The 16,423-nt window shown below is 39.8% G+C and overlaps 1 protein-coding gene across 1 annotated transcript; it reads right to left on the minus strand.

Moving 5' to 3' along the window:
- Positions 1-206: 206 nt before the first annotated feature.
- LOC127410166 (transcription factor SOX-11-like) lies at positions 207-2,375 on the minus strand. The gene has a single exon (XM_051645274.1). It carries the CDS (start codon positions 2,269-2,271, stop codon positions 1,225-1,227), a length of 1,047 nt encoding a protein of 348 aa, XP_051501234.1. The 5' UTR covers positions 2,272-2,375; the 3' UTR covers positions 207-1,224.
- Between the last annotated feature and the right edge of the window lie 14,048 nt (positions 2,376-16,423).

Raw genomic sequence — 16,423 nt, forward strand, 5'->3', positions numbered from 1 at the left:
TGATTTCTCAAAGGAGCAGATTTTTTGTCAGTTAAACCGGAAGACAAGAAAAATATACATTTCTCAATACATAGAATGGATGGGAAAACGTTTGCACACATCTGGTAACATAAACCCATCTGAATCGGACCAATGGCAAGATCACACAATCTTCCTTGCTCACTTTCAGACACACACAATATAAACCAGACATTTTCTCATCAGTTCCAGCTGATTTATTCATGTCAGATACAGACTTCAGCATGACGACATGGAACTCATTTCCTTTGCTACAAAACGCAGATGGTCCATTTTGAGATTATATTGCACAAAAATAATAAAAAACAAATGTGCCATTAAGATAATAATAAAAAAAATGCAAAACAAACTCCAGTTTTACACCTGCTATTTGGGACCCATTCACACAGATATACATAAACTCCTAGCTTTACTATATTACAGAACATATACAATCTTCAATCTAGTACCAGAAATGAGGTCCATGTATGTGTTCCCCCAATTCCATTGTACATCTCCCTATAGAAACGATTCAGATCTACAGCTGTACATTTGCCTTGAGTAAAATCATAACCAAGTTGACTAGTTGGTTTAAATCTTGCATGCTTTTACAAATGAAACCGGGTTGAAGTGCCTGAAGAAACCTCACTTAAAGCACAGTCAGAACATTCCCTTTAACTGTACAAAAATATGCCAGAAAATATTTTACTTTTTTAAAAAGATGAGGTATGTTGTTGGTTATGTATCAAAATGCTTCCTGCCATACCTGTGTTCTAGAGCGGTTATCTGCTTAAATATTCCCATACTTGGGGGAGGAAACGGAACCGGTTAAAAAAAAAAAAAAAAATCATTTGTGGCATACAGAAATTACAGAAGACCTCGGAAAAAAGTTGCATCCTGAACAGTGTTTCAGAACTGAAACTGTCTCCATTCGGTCCAGCAGCCGTTTTCCAGCTTCCTGTAGAGATATAGGAGTGGGATGGGAATGCATAGTTCAGATTTTACATTTTGCTCTCCATCTACATTTAAGCAGTTTCACTGCAACCACCACATAATAACCACACACAACACTGTCAATGTTGACATGTCCGTTTTTTCCTCATAATAACGTAGGTTCCGCCGTCTTCACTCCCAACCAGGAAAAACCACAGAGGCAGAGTCAAAAAATAAAATAACCTGAAGATACGCGATGTGTCCTTTTGCAGGAGAACACCGAACGTTTGTTTATTAGTACGTGAAAACCAGATCTGAAAAGTTCGCCTCGAGCCAGTCTCCCGCGATCATCTCACTCAGCTCAGGAGTGCAATAGTCCGGGAACTCAAAGTGAGAACAGAGGCTGCCCTCGCTGAACGAGTCCAAATCTTTATCCACCAGAGACAGACAAAGGTTTCCTGAAGTGTTTCCCAGGTCCGCTGTGTGAGAGCCTGCCGCTAAGTTCAAACTGAAGTCCACCAGCAAGTCGTCGGAGTCCTCGCTGGAGCTGCTGGACGATGAGGAGACGGACCTGAAAGAGGATGCTGGTGAGACGGAGGCAGGGTAAACTGCGCTCTGTTTGGTAATGTTCTTGAAGTTGTAAAATAGTCTACTGCCGCTCGTGTGCGTGGACTCCTCGTACATACTCGCGCCTTCCGACTCGGAACTCATTGTGGGGCTCGCCGGGACGTTATGCAGTCTGATGTGATCCTCATCCTCGTAGTCATCATCCTCATCGTCCTCTTCATCATCTGTAAGTTCCCTTTTGATAGACTTGGCCACTTTTAAGTTTGTGAAAACATAGTTGAATCTGCAGTCTTGTGAAGAAGCTCTCGCGCTGATGTGTCCCGGTTTGCCCGGCTTGAGTTTTGTGCACTTCTTCGCCGCGGCTTTGACACTTTTGCTGCCCTTCTCCGGCGACTGCACCGCTGGTTTCAAAGATCCGTCGAGCTTTGGCTTTTTCTTGGGTCTGTATTTGTAGTCGGGGTAGTCAGCCATGTGTTGGAGCCGCAGCCGTTCGGCTTCCCGGATGAAGGGAATCTTTTCACTGTCCTTCAGCATTTTCCACCGCTTTCCCAGTCTTTTGGAAATCTCAGCATTGTGCATGTCCGGCGACTGCTCCATGATTTTTCTCCTCTCAATTTTGGACCACACCATAAAAGCATTCATGGGTCGTTTAATGTGGCCGGTGGCTGTCTTGCACCAGTCCGGTTTCGGTGGCACCGGGCTGCATGCCATCAGCTCGTTCTCCTCCGTATCCGTGGTCTCCCGCGACATGCTGCACTCCGTTTGCAGCACCATGTTCCCTCTTGCGTTCACAGTTTCAGAAAGTTCAACGCTACTTTCCCCCCTCAATAGACTCGCAGCTGCCGTGCTCTGCTCTCTCTAGTCAAACCTCTTTTCAAACTTACCGTCTGCCTTCTTAACTAGTTCCTAGGTTTCTCATATCGATTACGTCACGTATAATTATCCAATAGCGTGCCTCGACTCCTCCCACAAGCTCTGTCACTGTTAACCCTTTGCGTGCGCGCGCCTGTGGGTGGGATTTTATTTTTATTTTTTTCAATATGTCTGGACTTTGGTGAGCAAGACGGGCATGTTGAATGAACATCAGGGCATAGATTAAGTGAAAGGGTAAACATTCAGTTTTATTTTGCTGTATTTGAAAAATTAGAGCATTAACTTTTCACCATATTTGAGTAAATGCAAAACTACATGTTGAAGAAACTGCGGGTGGCGCTTCAACACTAGGCTACTGTCTTCACTGATTCATGTCATGACTGTGAAACAGTGTTGGTGTTGATTATACCCCACTCAGGGGTTGTAGACCCCCCCCCCCCCCCCCCATAATCAAAACAAGCAAGTACAACCCCCCCCCAATATTTATACCATGATCAATGGAAACATGTAAATTCTTCATACTGTAACCCCCCCCCCCCCCCAAATCTACGCCCTTGACCCCACTTTCTCTATTATGCAAGGAAAATGTATGTGGGTTATTGCTCTAAAGCATGAGCGCATGACAGAATAATGATTTTTAAATACATTCCACACGCCTTGACCTACATATTTACATTGCATATTTGTCTTTATGGTAGTGTAATGATGTGTCCAGAGAGCAGACAGGAGAGCGAGTGCAAAGATTTGCTGTGTCAAGGAGGTAAGCAACTCTATCTCTCTCTCTCTCTCTCTCCCTCTCTGCAGACCACCACAGCTTTGGCTGAAGGCCAGCTCCTTCTCTAAAAACCCTCTACAGCGTTGTCTCTTTTCTGCTTCCCCTAGAGGGCAATCATTTACCCCTTTGAATCAGTCCTGCCCTGCCCCCACCCATCACCGCCTCCCCCACCACAGACTCATGCAGTGACACATTAGAAATGCAGTGAGAGGATTCTGCCTCTGTCTCCTTCAGCATGGGCAGTTTTGCATGGAGATATTGAGATATAGCCTAAGATTAATTTTCACAGGCATTGTCACCCACAGACCCCCCTCCCCCATCCCAGATGTGTACTATATGACTTTCTTTCTTCTGCTGAACACAAACGAAGATTTGTAGAAAAGAATTTCAGCTCTGTAGGTCCTCACAATGCAAGTGAATGATGACCAAAACTCTGAAGGGCCAAAAGGCACATAAAGGCAGCATAAAAGTAATCCATAAGACTCCAGTGGTTAAATTTATATCTTCAGTAGTGATATGATAGATATAGCAAAAAAGTACGTAAATATTGATTTGTTTCTCACCTACACCTGTCATATCACTTCTGAAGATATGGCTTTAACCACTTGATGGCTTTTATGTGCTTTTTGGAGCTTCAAAATTTTGGTCACCATTCACTTGCATTGTGAGGACCTACAGAGCTGAAATATTCTTCTAAAAATCTTTGTTTATGTTCTTCAGATGAAAAAGTCACATCTTGGATGGCATGAGGGTGAGTAAATGATGAGATAATTTTCATTTTTGGACAAACTATCCCTTTAAAAGTTATATAATTATAATCTAACTTAAAATGCTAGGAAAAAATCTAGATGTAGGCCTACAGTGTATAAATGGATAGCTTGTGACATATTCCTGGTTGGTCTTTGAATATTGGCCTTGGAATCAAAAAGGTTGAGAACCACTGATTTAGCAGATACTTTTATTGAACTTTCAAGTATAATACAAGCAATAGCATTTACAATAACAGAACATAATACAAAAAGTGCTACATACCAAATTTCCACAAGTACCAAAGAAGTACAATGCAAGAGCAGACATGTAAGAGCAGGTTTTTTTGTGTGTGCAATAGGACTAGATAGTCAAGTGCTGGCAGGAAGGGCAAGTTTTCAGTCGTTTTTTAAAGATTGCGTCAAACAATAATAATACCCTCCTGCTCTCAAAGCAGCGGTGCATTACATTAAATTACATAAGGCTTGTACAGTAGTAAAATGGGCCTGTCTGAGAGATGTTATAAAGAGTGAGAGAAGAGCACGCCAGACAGAAATGACTCATCTTCTCCATGGCGTTTATCTTCCTTGGACTAGGAGCTGCCACTCACCCACTGGAGAAGTGCTAAAGCAATGGATCGATAGACAGTCCTGACTAAGAGCTATCTGATATTGAAGATGCAGGAATGTATTCCTTCTGAATGGCCCCTAGACAGACTTGTTCAATGCCTTCATCCTCAACAGCACATAAAAGGCCAAAGTCAGATTAGGTGACTACTGGGTAGAAGGGACACTTGCAACGGGTGGAGTGCCATATTCACATAAATGAGTTAACAGGCCTAGCATCCTGGCCATTGATTGGGAATGAAATGTCTTGCTTTGGTCTTTGGGGCCATAGCTTACCTAACGGCTGCCGTTAGATGTGTGAACTCAAAGCACTGTTAAGTAGGTGTGGAAACGGGCTGTTGTGATTGTTTTGTAACACTTTGTGTTTTTGTCTTGCAAAGCTGTGTAGGCTGGATGGAAATATTTGGGCTTAATACATTTAATTTATTCACTGATGGTTAAACAATTCTTTGTCTTTAAAGGAATATTCCGGGTTCAATACAAATTAAACACAGTCGACAGCATTTGTGGCTTAATGTTGATCACCACAAAAGTTACGTTTGCGTCTTCCCTCAAATCGAGGTTACAGTGAGACTCTTACAACGGAAGTATATGGGACCAAATTTTGGAGGGTTCAAAGACAGAAATGTGATGCATATAATCTTATAAAAGCACTTACATGAATTCTTCTGTTAAAACATATTATTTGAGCTGTAAAGTTGTTTAAATAGTCATTTTTACAGTCATTTTAGGGTATGTTGACATTACATCATCATGGCAATGAAGATGTAAAATTGACTATAACTTCACACAGAAAAGTATAGTAAGCGATTTTATCACACTAATATCATGTTAATATGCATATTGATTATGTCTTGTGGCTATACTTTTGAAATAATGAGTACTTTAACGTTTACAGATTGGCCCCGTTAATTTTTTATGGTAATCAATATTATGCCACAAATGCTGCTGATTGAGCTTAACTGGTATTGAACCTGGAATACTCCTTTAATTAAACGAAATAGGTCTTCACTTTCAATCCGTGGCAGTAGACAACATACTACAAATGCTGTAGAAAATGATTTGATTTTCAAAGAAATCTAGAGCAACTAATCTCTTTTGACAATTTTCTTTTATGCATGCTTTCTTTTTGGTCTAATGCTTATCTCTTATTCCGTCTTTACCAAAACATATATATTTTTTCTTTCTCTAGTGAAAATACCACTGTCGCTGTGATTTGGGGAGGGTAAAGGATTTTGTTATCAGCATTAGATAAGGAGTCTCTGAAGTGGAATACATACTGTAATACAATTGACCCCATGTCTCCACACCTTCAAGGTCTGATGCTTGGCAGACAGGAGTGACTTCACGAGACCATAAACAATGAATACTTAACACACTGGTGTGTGCTTGTCCTATATATACGTTGTCATTTCTGCAAACGCAATGGAGATTACACTCTATCACTGTAACCGTAAAAAAACACATGTCTTTATTAATTCTCAAATCAAATCACTGTAAACTTCATTGACATCAAACCTCATTGGTTCTTTCGTGTCTCGTCACCAAATGATATGACGTCATGATATTTATATATTGTGAATATCAATATCAATATCATGAATACATCGTGTTTCACAAGAGAAAGAACGTCATATGGAATTGGAACAACATGAGGGTGAGAAATACAATTCCAGAATTTTCATTACTGGGTTTACTATGCCTTCAAAGAAAATAATGCATAAAACCAGCAGTGTACTGCTGATCTCTAGTAGGTAATGTGCACTACAAAAGTTAGTGGCTTTGTGTTGTCAAGCATCATAAAAACCAAGCTTAAGTCTTCTTACAAATTCTTTAAAGCAAATAATGCTTAAAACCAGCAGCTGAGCTCTGGTAGGTATGGCACACTTGTTTGCCGCTTTTTGCAGTAATAGTAAACATGTATTCAAAGGTTCTCGTGGGGCCCTGACCCACTATAATGAGAGTGTGTTTAGTCTGAAGGCCAGGCCCTGTGTTGATGGATTGCACTGCCTGAGGGAGTGTTGTTTTTTTTTCCTTCTTTTCTCTTGACACCACAGGAAGGCTCGACAAGGTGCAGGGTGGACATAGATTTCTGAGTGTGTGTGCCCTTTTCAAACTATAGATTCCTGGAGCTGATTTTGTGTCATAGCTACAGGCCTCATGAATATGTGGTGGCAAAGGGCAAGATGAAAGGCATCAATCAGATAATGTTGCTTTATTATCTTGCTCCATATACATGCAAGGTGAATAAATATTAAAAAGTACTTGAGCTGATGTTTAAAATCAAAATCATTTCCAGTTGTACCATAACACTGTGATGAGAAAATATTTGAACTAGTTTTTGTATTACATGTGGAAAATTCCTTTAATTAAACTTAATAGGTATTTACTTTCAATCTGTTAACACAAAATATACCACAAATGTTGTATGAAATTATTTTATTTTAAATTTTTATGTTTATTTATTTTCTTTCTCTAGTGAAAATACCATTGTCACTGTGTTTGGGGTGAGAAAGATTTTGTTATCAGAGTTAGATAAGAACTTTTATTAAAATCCAAATCACTACCTGCGTTGTACCAAAACACTGTGATGAAATAATGTTTGACCTAGTTTTACAGAATTACAAGGTCTGGAATCAGTCCAGACATTTTTGGAATCAGAATTCAAATCTTTCTTTTAACTAACCAGCCATTTTGAGTGCAACAAGAGCTAAGCTCCTTTAAGGAATAGTTCACCCAAAAATGAAAATCTCTCATAATTTACTCTCCCACATGCCATCCCAGATGTGTATTACTTTCTTTCTTCTGCAGAACACAAAGATATTTAGAAGAATATTTAATCTATGTTGGTCCATACAATGCAAGTAAATGGTGGCCATACGACTCCAGTGGTTTAATATCTTCTGAAGCGATGCAATCACTTTGTGTGAGAAACAGATCAATATTTATATTAATAAAGAATCTGTTTCTCACCCAAAGTTATTGTTCACTTGAATTGATTGGACCTATAGAGCAGAAATATTATTCTAAAAATCATTGTTTGTGTTCTGCAGGAGAAAGAAAGTCATACACATCTGGGATGGCATAAGGGTGAGTAAATGATGAGAGAATTTTCATTTTTTAGGTGAACTATTACTTTATAAAAGGAACATACTGATTCCAAACCTGTATTATATTCTTTCTTCCATGAAACAAAAAATGGAGGAGATCAGCAGAATGTTGAAACTGCTCTTTTCCATTCAGTGAAAGTGAATGGTGACCAGGGGCTGTTAAGCTTCAAAAACAACTGAAAGCACCACAAAAGCACCATAGCATGACCAAGCTATGGAGGAGGGGAATATTTTTAGTGAATAACAACTTAAATTTCTGTCTTCTCCATACACAAAGCTATCGTCATGTGTCAGACGACTTGGAATATAGCACATGAGTCATAAGGACTACTGTTATGGTCCTTATATGCTGCAGTAGTTAGAACATAATGCCTGACATCTTATTTAGTGGCTTACAGAAGCAAGAAAGTCATATGGGTTTGGAACTACATGAGAGTGAGTAAAAGATGACAAGTTAAGCTGAATCAACAGCATTTGTGGCATAATGTTGATTACCACTAAAATGTATTTCGACTTGTTAAAGTTAACATTTATTAAAAAACAAAACAAAATAAAAGGCACAGTAATCCACTTGCAATGGAAGTGAATGGGGCCAGTCCATAAACAAATTAAAATAAACACTGTTTCAAAAGTATAGCCACAATATGTAAACATTATACATGTTAACATGATTTTAGTATCGCTTACCAGTTGTTATCAGTATATTATCAGTTGTAATATTGCATATTACTTTATATCATTTTATGTCATATCATTTATATCAAATAATTTTAACATGTACAGTATATTTATGTTTATGTCTTGTTGATATACTTTTGTAACAATATGTATTTTAGCATTTATGGACTAGCCCAAATCACTTTGTAAGTGCCTTACTGTAATTATGATTTTTTAATTTTTTTATTATTTAAATAATTTAGAACAAATCTAAATTATTTTTGTGGTAATAAACATTATGCCACAAATGCTGCTGATTGAACCTGAAACATTCCTTTAAGAAATGTTGAGATCAAACACAGTTTCTAATTGTTAAGAAATGTTCCCTCCTTTCTCATCGCACACTTCTTTCTGTTAAATTTTACAGTGCAGAAACTTCAGGCTGTTCCCAAAAAACACTGAATTAGTAAGCTGTCATTGGTTTACTCACAAACTGCTCACAGATACTTGAAAATTAAAGTTCTCCTTTCCTCGGCAAGCCTCTTTTGAGCACTTCATCCCTGAGGGCATACTAATTTAAAGGTAAGAAGAGGATGTCATCAATTGTGAACAAATAAGACAATGGTGAGGAGGGGCCTGGGTTGAGGGGGTGACAGCTGTAGAGATGTGTAGGAAAAGAAAAAATACAAAGATAATGATCACGACTCCTGGATAAAAGAAGTTATTATTTCCCAGCAGTTCATCTCGTGTTGACGTTGGAGTTAATTACCTGGTGCAGGGAGACAGCGGTGCACCAAGCCCGAGCATGACAAAAACAGAAAGGCTAAAGTTGAGGTTGCAGGTGGGCTTATTCAGAAGAACCTGCAGGTAGCGAGATCCACAGCTTGCTCTTTATCTGAGGCACCGCGTCAACATCCATAATGAGCACTCACGCCCCCTCACAGTTTAATGAATGTTGAGACACCACAAGAATTGGTAGGAGGGGAGGAAATACTGCTGTTGAAACATGGTATTTAACAAAATTTAAGTGAAATGTGAAGGGCTTTTTCCTTACGATTTTAAAAAGACCTAGGGAGTTGTGCTCCCCATGGCTGTTGAAGTGAATAACATGATGATTACAAAGCCCATTTAGATTACAAAGCAGAAATTGAATGCAGTCTGAAATTGATGTGAATTTCACACTTAATTATGCACACAACTATCACTTATTTCTGTTGATTATTTAAATGTACATTACTTTTACAAACATAAACTCTGTGATAAACACTGAGTCATGGGCTGACTAAACTAAACAGGGTCTGATCTGTTAAAATGCTAAAGTGCTTCTGAATTGGTGGGTCGTGACCCAAAAATGGGTAGGGTCACGAACAGCAGGGAAAAACAATGCTAAATGCAAAAAATAAAATGCAATGAACCATATAATTGTGCATTTTTAGGAGGACAATTGCAAAGTAAATAGGATAGCAAAGTAAATATAAACTTTTAAAAGGGAGGAGAAATACTTCACATATCGTTTGTGGTTGATGTCAAACTACAGTATTTTGGTGCAAATTAATTTGCCACTTGGTATAAGTTAGACAAATTAGACAGATGTCAACATGGACAATTTGTTTGACATCATCAAAAACCAGAAAATAAGAGAAAATTCAACTCCAAAACAATAAATACTTTTTGCCTGAACCACTGAAATGTTACCCTTGGTCCATATATTAAATGTCACTCTTATGCCTTACCTAACTCATTTCGGAGCATTCAATTGCAGTACACAACCCTACATTTTAATATTTAATATTTGGAAAATTCTGTCATAATTTACTAATTTATTTCTTTATTGCTTATTTGCTAATTGTTTTGTTCAAGCTGATCTCACAGTGAAATTAGAAACAGTAGGTTGACTTTTCTTTAGTACAAATCGGTCTGTGATAACCAAAATTAGAAACACTGCCCCCAGTGGCCAAAGTGGGAAGTGTTGCTGGGTGTATTTGCAAGTCTGAGCTCAATTTTCCGGGTGAAATGTCCACGGAGGGGCACCAAAAGCGTTTTAAGCTATACAGGATATAATACAGTGAAGAGGAATGCATATTTTATAAACTATGCCACCCAACCCAAACCTAAACCTAATCATCAGTGGAGTAAAAATGTGATGTTAGGGTGAAAAATACAACCTCCGTTTTTTGTTAGCAAATAAGCAATAAAGAAAGCAATGAGTATGCTTAAATGATGACAGAATTTTCAAATTATTTAATATTAAAATTCCTTGCATCACTTAATAACAGGAAAATGTAATCTGATTCTGATTATTGTGATAGGTCACACCCAACACTGCTCAGTAGCAGCTCTATACATGCTTTGCAGTGACACTGAAGGGACGTCAACAAGATAAAAAATATGAATAAGTGAGTATAATATTTCATTTAAGACATATCACTGTTCCATTATAAGAGTTCTTCGTGAGTGAAATAGTCTATCCTTTATTTACATGTAGGGCCTACACAAGCATACAATAGAGCACAAATTATAATTGAAACTTGCATAATATAAGTGCACAAATTTTATGCATAGTGGCAATGTAGTAAACATCTAGCCCTATTTTTAATTATTACAGCGATGAGGCCTGCAGCCCCTTATTTTTTTCTGCATTTAACCCCTGACCGAAAAAGTTTGTACACCCCTGGGTTAGGGGATCTAAAATATCAGTATGATAGCATAATGTAACTAAACTTATATTTAAAAGTATAATTAAATATATCGGTTAAACATGCAGGATAAACCAGAAGATTGCAGAGCCTGTGACGGAATCGTCCGAACGGCATGACAATGACGACCGTGTTGTCTTGGTCATGAGACCAAGCCCTAAAATACAGTTCCCTATCTGTCACTCACTCGACGTTCTCGCCCTTGGGAGCCCCAAACACCTCTGATATTTGAGAAAAGGCCAATGAAAATTGCAGAGTGGGAATTTGTATGCTTCTCCCCCTGGACATACGGGTATAAAAGGAGCCAGCTTGTAACCACTTATTCAGATTTGTTCTTCGGAGCTGAGCGGTGTCGATGAATTCCACTGCCATTCCATTCACCTCTACAAAGTGTTGTAATCTGTTGGATATATGGCGCATTGCAGCGGGTTTTCCTCCTCTTGTACGGATAAGTGCAGAGAACGCCCCTGGGTGCTTCAGCAGCTATGCTATAAGAGTACATACTTAAAAGAGTATTTCCTCTAAAATAGTAAGCACTGACAGAAAGCGTCTTTTTAAAGATGCCTTTCCGTCTGTGTGTTGTTCCTGGATGCGGTCGCTATCTCTCCGCCTCTGATGGGCATGATCGCTGCCTCACATGTACGGGCTGTAGCCATGCTGAGATAGCGTTCGTGGATGGTTCATGCTCTCACTGCGAGAGCATGACCATGGCAATGTTGCAGTCCCAGCTTTCCTTCTTCAGAGGCCTATGGGCACCAGGCCGCGATGGTTAGCGCACGATTTGGGGACCCCAATGGGAGTGGTTCTGCCGGGTGAACCCCCACGGACCTCCCATTCCCATGTATGCTCGTTTGCCCTGGTCGAGTTCTGGGATGAGACAGGCAGCTCGCCCCAGGGCGAGTTTAATGTCTCTTTTGGAGCTCAGGAGCAGGATGAGCTCTCAATCGCTGCATCGGAGAGTGGGCTGGTACGGTCTGACACGGAGGACTTGGCTGGGTCGCCCGAGACTCACTTTCAAGGCCTGTAAGTCTACGTCATCCCTGACGGCCAAGGCTTACAGTGTCGCTGGAAATGCTGCCTCCGCCCTGCATGCCATGGCCCTCCTGCAAGTTCACTAGACCCTTCGGTCCGTCACTGTCGCCTCGCGTCTTTACGAAAGTTGCAGAGGCAGCCCTTGCCCCGCTAAGGGAAGTGGGCATCTGCATCCTCAATTATCTCAACAACTGGCTGATTCTAGCTCACTCTCGAGATCTATTGTGTGCGCACAGGGACCTGGTGATCAAACACCTCAGCTGACTGGGGTTGATGCATATGAGACTGCTTCAGCACTGACTGCACTCACTTCCATCAAGAGGGTTGGGGACTTGCAGGCGTTCTCTGTCAGCGATACATGCCTGGAGTTCGGTCCGGCATACTCTCACGTGGTATTGAGACCCCGGCCGGGCTATGTGCCCAAGGTTCCCACTACCCCTTTTAGGGACCAGGTGGTGAGCCTGCAAGCACCGCCCTGGGAGGAGGCAGACCCAGCCTTGTTGTTGCTGTGTCCGGTACGCGCTTTGCGTATCTACTTGGACCGCACGGAGAGCTTTAGACGCTCTGAGCAGCTCTTTGTCTGTTTTGGGGGACAGCAGAAGGGGAAGGCTGTCTCCAAACAGAGGATTTCCCACTGGATCGTGGATGCCATCGCTTTGGCAAAAAGAAGAGAAAATGCCGAAGTGGCTGGCGCGACCTGTTCCCATTGTAAGTACATCTTGTCCAACCCCCCCCCCCCTTTGGGTACGAGGGACCTTGCGACATTCGTGGGGCGTTGGGAATGTTACGTTGGGGCCGAGTGCACTTGCTACTAGGCATGGAGTGGCCTGCCTGCACCTGCACCTCCAGTCCATGTAACACAGTTCAGCTGGTTGTGGCGTTTTGTATAGGGACCCCTAGTGTCACTACATCGACACAACGTCGAGTGAGTAACAGATAGAGGGAGGGAACGAGACGTTGTGTCCCTCTTGCCACAACACTGAACTACCCACTGAAATGGCCGGGACTCTGTCTCGGCTCCTCAGCACAAACCTGAATGAGTGGTTGCAAGCCGGCTCCTTTTATACCCGTATGTCTGGGGGAGTGGCATGTAAATTCCACTTGCCAATTTTCATTGGCCTTTTCTCAAATATCAGAGGTGTTTGGGGCTCCCAAGTGCGACCCCTAGTGTCACTACATCGACACAATGTCTCATTCCCTCCATCAGGGAACGGAGGTTACAACAGTAACCAAGACGGTTCACTTGCAATGAGGATAAACATGGTTTGCCCAATCATAATTGTGAGATGAATCATGTTAATAATTTGTCATATTGTTAGGCCTATGCAATTCATGGTGATATTTATACATTTCAATATCTGACATTGACATTATTGTTTACTTTTGTACAATAAAAATGTGTTGTACTGCGTTAGGTCCCACTTGATGTCCAGTGTAAAATCTGGGTCCTGGAGCAAAACCAATTTAGAACTGTTTTCCAATATGTCCCTTACACTGTCTTTTAGTCAAGTACACATCATTCTATGAGATGCATGCATACACACACACACACACACACGCACGCACACACACACACACACACACACACACACACACACACACACACACACACACACACATCACACATATTGGTGTGGCTATCCTTATGAGGACTCTCCATAGACATAATGATTTTTATACTGTGTACTATAGATTCTATCCTCTTAACCTACTCCTACCCCTGAACCTAACCCTCACAAAAACTTTATGCATTTTTAAATTTTCAAAAAAATATCATTAAGTATGTTTTTTTTTAAGCAATTTGAATTATGGGTACACTAGAAATGTCCTCATGAACCACATTTATAGCATAATACCCTTGTAATTACCAGTTTGTAACCTAAAAAAATGTCCTCGTAAACCACCCAAACCGCACACACACACACGCACACACACACACACACACACACACACACCACTGTGTTCTCTTACTACAAGCACCTCTAAGTTCAACCCCCACATCCAAAGAGATGTGCTCTCATCGACTGGCCCTAATGAGCCTGAAACGTACCTGATGAACCTGAGGGAGACACAGCTCTGAAGTGTTGGGAGGTTGGCTGCTGCAAGACTACCTAAGCAGAAAGAATTCATTATACTGAGATGCTCAGTGCTATCTAGTGTTTCTTATTACATAAGGATTTAGCTAAATCACAACATGGAGATGCTTCACATATAGCAATAAAAGTTGTGTCAATGTTTCTTTTAGGGTACATCAAAACGGTTAAATATGTATTTGTTTGTCTCAGGAAAGCGGGGTACAGTGTAACCTTACAGAGCATTGAAAGCAGTTCATGTACAGAATGAATGAAGAGTAAGGGTACAATGTTGACTGCAAAGGAGACTTCCTTTAGAGTAACAGCAAATACATTTTTCCCCATAAAAGTCTTAGGCATTCAGACATTGTCAATCATGCCTAGCTAAACCTTATAATAGAGTAGTTTAAGTAGCCTTATCAGAATAAAAATTAGACATTTGCAAAGCTTCCATATCAAATCAAATTTCCATATGGTATTTCAACAATTATATTTAAATAATGGACTGATAACCAGATAAAGAAAAATTAATATAGGTCTGGTGGTAGATATTCCATGCATCACCTTAAAATATGCACATATAGATCGCTATTTTCTACCACTCCATATCAAAGGTCTTTATTCGTCTTTTAAGTGTCTTCCCTCTCTATATTACACAAATGTCAGACATTCTTTCATATCACATAATCTTAAATTGTAACATTTATGAAGAAAAGAGGTTTTGTTAGAAGGACATTGCAAGTCAATGTCATCAAATGAAATTGGCGATATACAGTATTGCCAAGTATTTGCACAAAGTAAGTATTTTTTAGAATAATATGAACCTCTGTTTTTCTTTAACATTATATCCTGTGGAATAACTAAGATCTTAGTCTTATATTTAGAAGACCCTAAATCCTATTTCTTGGTCTTAAGAAAACAGTGTTTTTCAATATACCTTTGTAACAGATGTTCTTGAGCAAAGATGCCTTTATTCGAGAGCTAAATTGGCCCCAGTTGTTCCATGGCTGCTTGAAGAAATGCACAGGGACTAAAAGAGAAATACAGTATTGTATTATCCTGTGCTTACTCAGTATTATTCGGGAAGTGCATTCAATTGAATTTCTCAGAAAAATTTTTTTTTTCAATAAATAAATACATAAATAAAATCCTCATTTTCAAAATGAAATGAAAAACATGTGAAATGGGGAATAGAATACCACTCATTCATAGGACCTGCAACCACTCTACATTAGGAGAAAACCTTTGCTTTTCTTCCATTTTGAAAACAGCATTTAATATGTCTTGGCTCTTCTTTAGAACACATAAGAAACATGTATCCCTTTTCCACTGTGCTCTCAATGTTATCTTTAATTGTGATGATCGTAATATTCCCTCACAGCTAATGACACAAAGCACACACATCATTGATGGATGTCAGCTATTATAAGGCAAAGCCTTTGCTAGCCCATTACATTTTGGGGGTGGGTAGGAGCTGGAGCTCTAAGGTCCCGTTTACACCTAGTATTAACATACATTTGGGTGATCTAATTTCAAGTGGACAGCGCTAAACACAGGTGTAAAGGCCCAGATATACTTCATACAAGTCTCAAAGAACGAACGGGTGTGATTTAATTTAGAACGAAATCTAGCCAAAAAGAATGTGTTTTTGAGTTTGTGTTGGTGATTTGTAACAGCTCGCCAGGGCAAACTTTTAGGAAAACTTCTAACTGGCTGCTAAACACCTTCTTACTGCCATTGGTTCACATCATCACTGTGTGACCTGAAGCTCCACCTACTTTGTTTACGTTGTTCAGTTAGTAAGTCAAGATCAGTCAACATGAGCACACCGGCGTGCAGACTTATTAGCAAGCTGGTGCAAATTTAGCTAAATCAGTACGATCATTGGTGTAGAGACATTTTCCAAGACCATGTCATGCGATTTTTGTTGTTAAATTAGTCTACAAAATGAATCAAATCAATTCAAATACTCTCTAGTGCCCATTCACTCATGTGCCATCTGCAGTGAAAGCCATTCACACATCTGCCCATAGTAAGATATATTATCATTATCCTTTTTTCTGTAAACCAGTGTTAAAAAATGGAACCTTACTCTAAAGTGTTACCTTTGAATTCCATTTCTCCTTTCACTTTGGCAGCTTTACTCATATTTATAGTTTTATTAGATGAGCAATTTTGATGTTTCTTCTTTAATGTTGCATTTAAAAAATTCACATTAAACGTATACAAATAATTTTGATAATAAAGCAAAAACCTGTATATTCTGGAATGTTAATGCTGATAATTAAGGATGCAACAAAAAGTAATACATGACATCACCTCAAATTCACCCCACACT

Source organism: Myxocyprinus asiaticus, chromosome 19, assembly GCF_019703515.2.
Source record: "Myxocyprinus asiaticus isolate MX2 ecotype Aquarium Trade chromosome 19, UBuf_Myxa_2, whole genome shotgun sequence".
Taxonomy (NCBI): Eukaryota; Metazoa; Chordata; class Actinopteri; order Cypriniformes; family Catostomidae; genus Myxocyprinus; species Myxocyprinus asiaticus.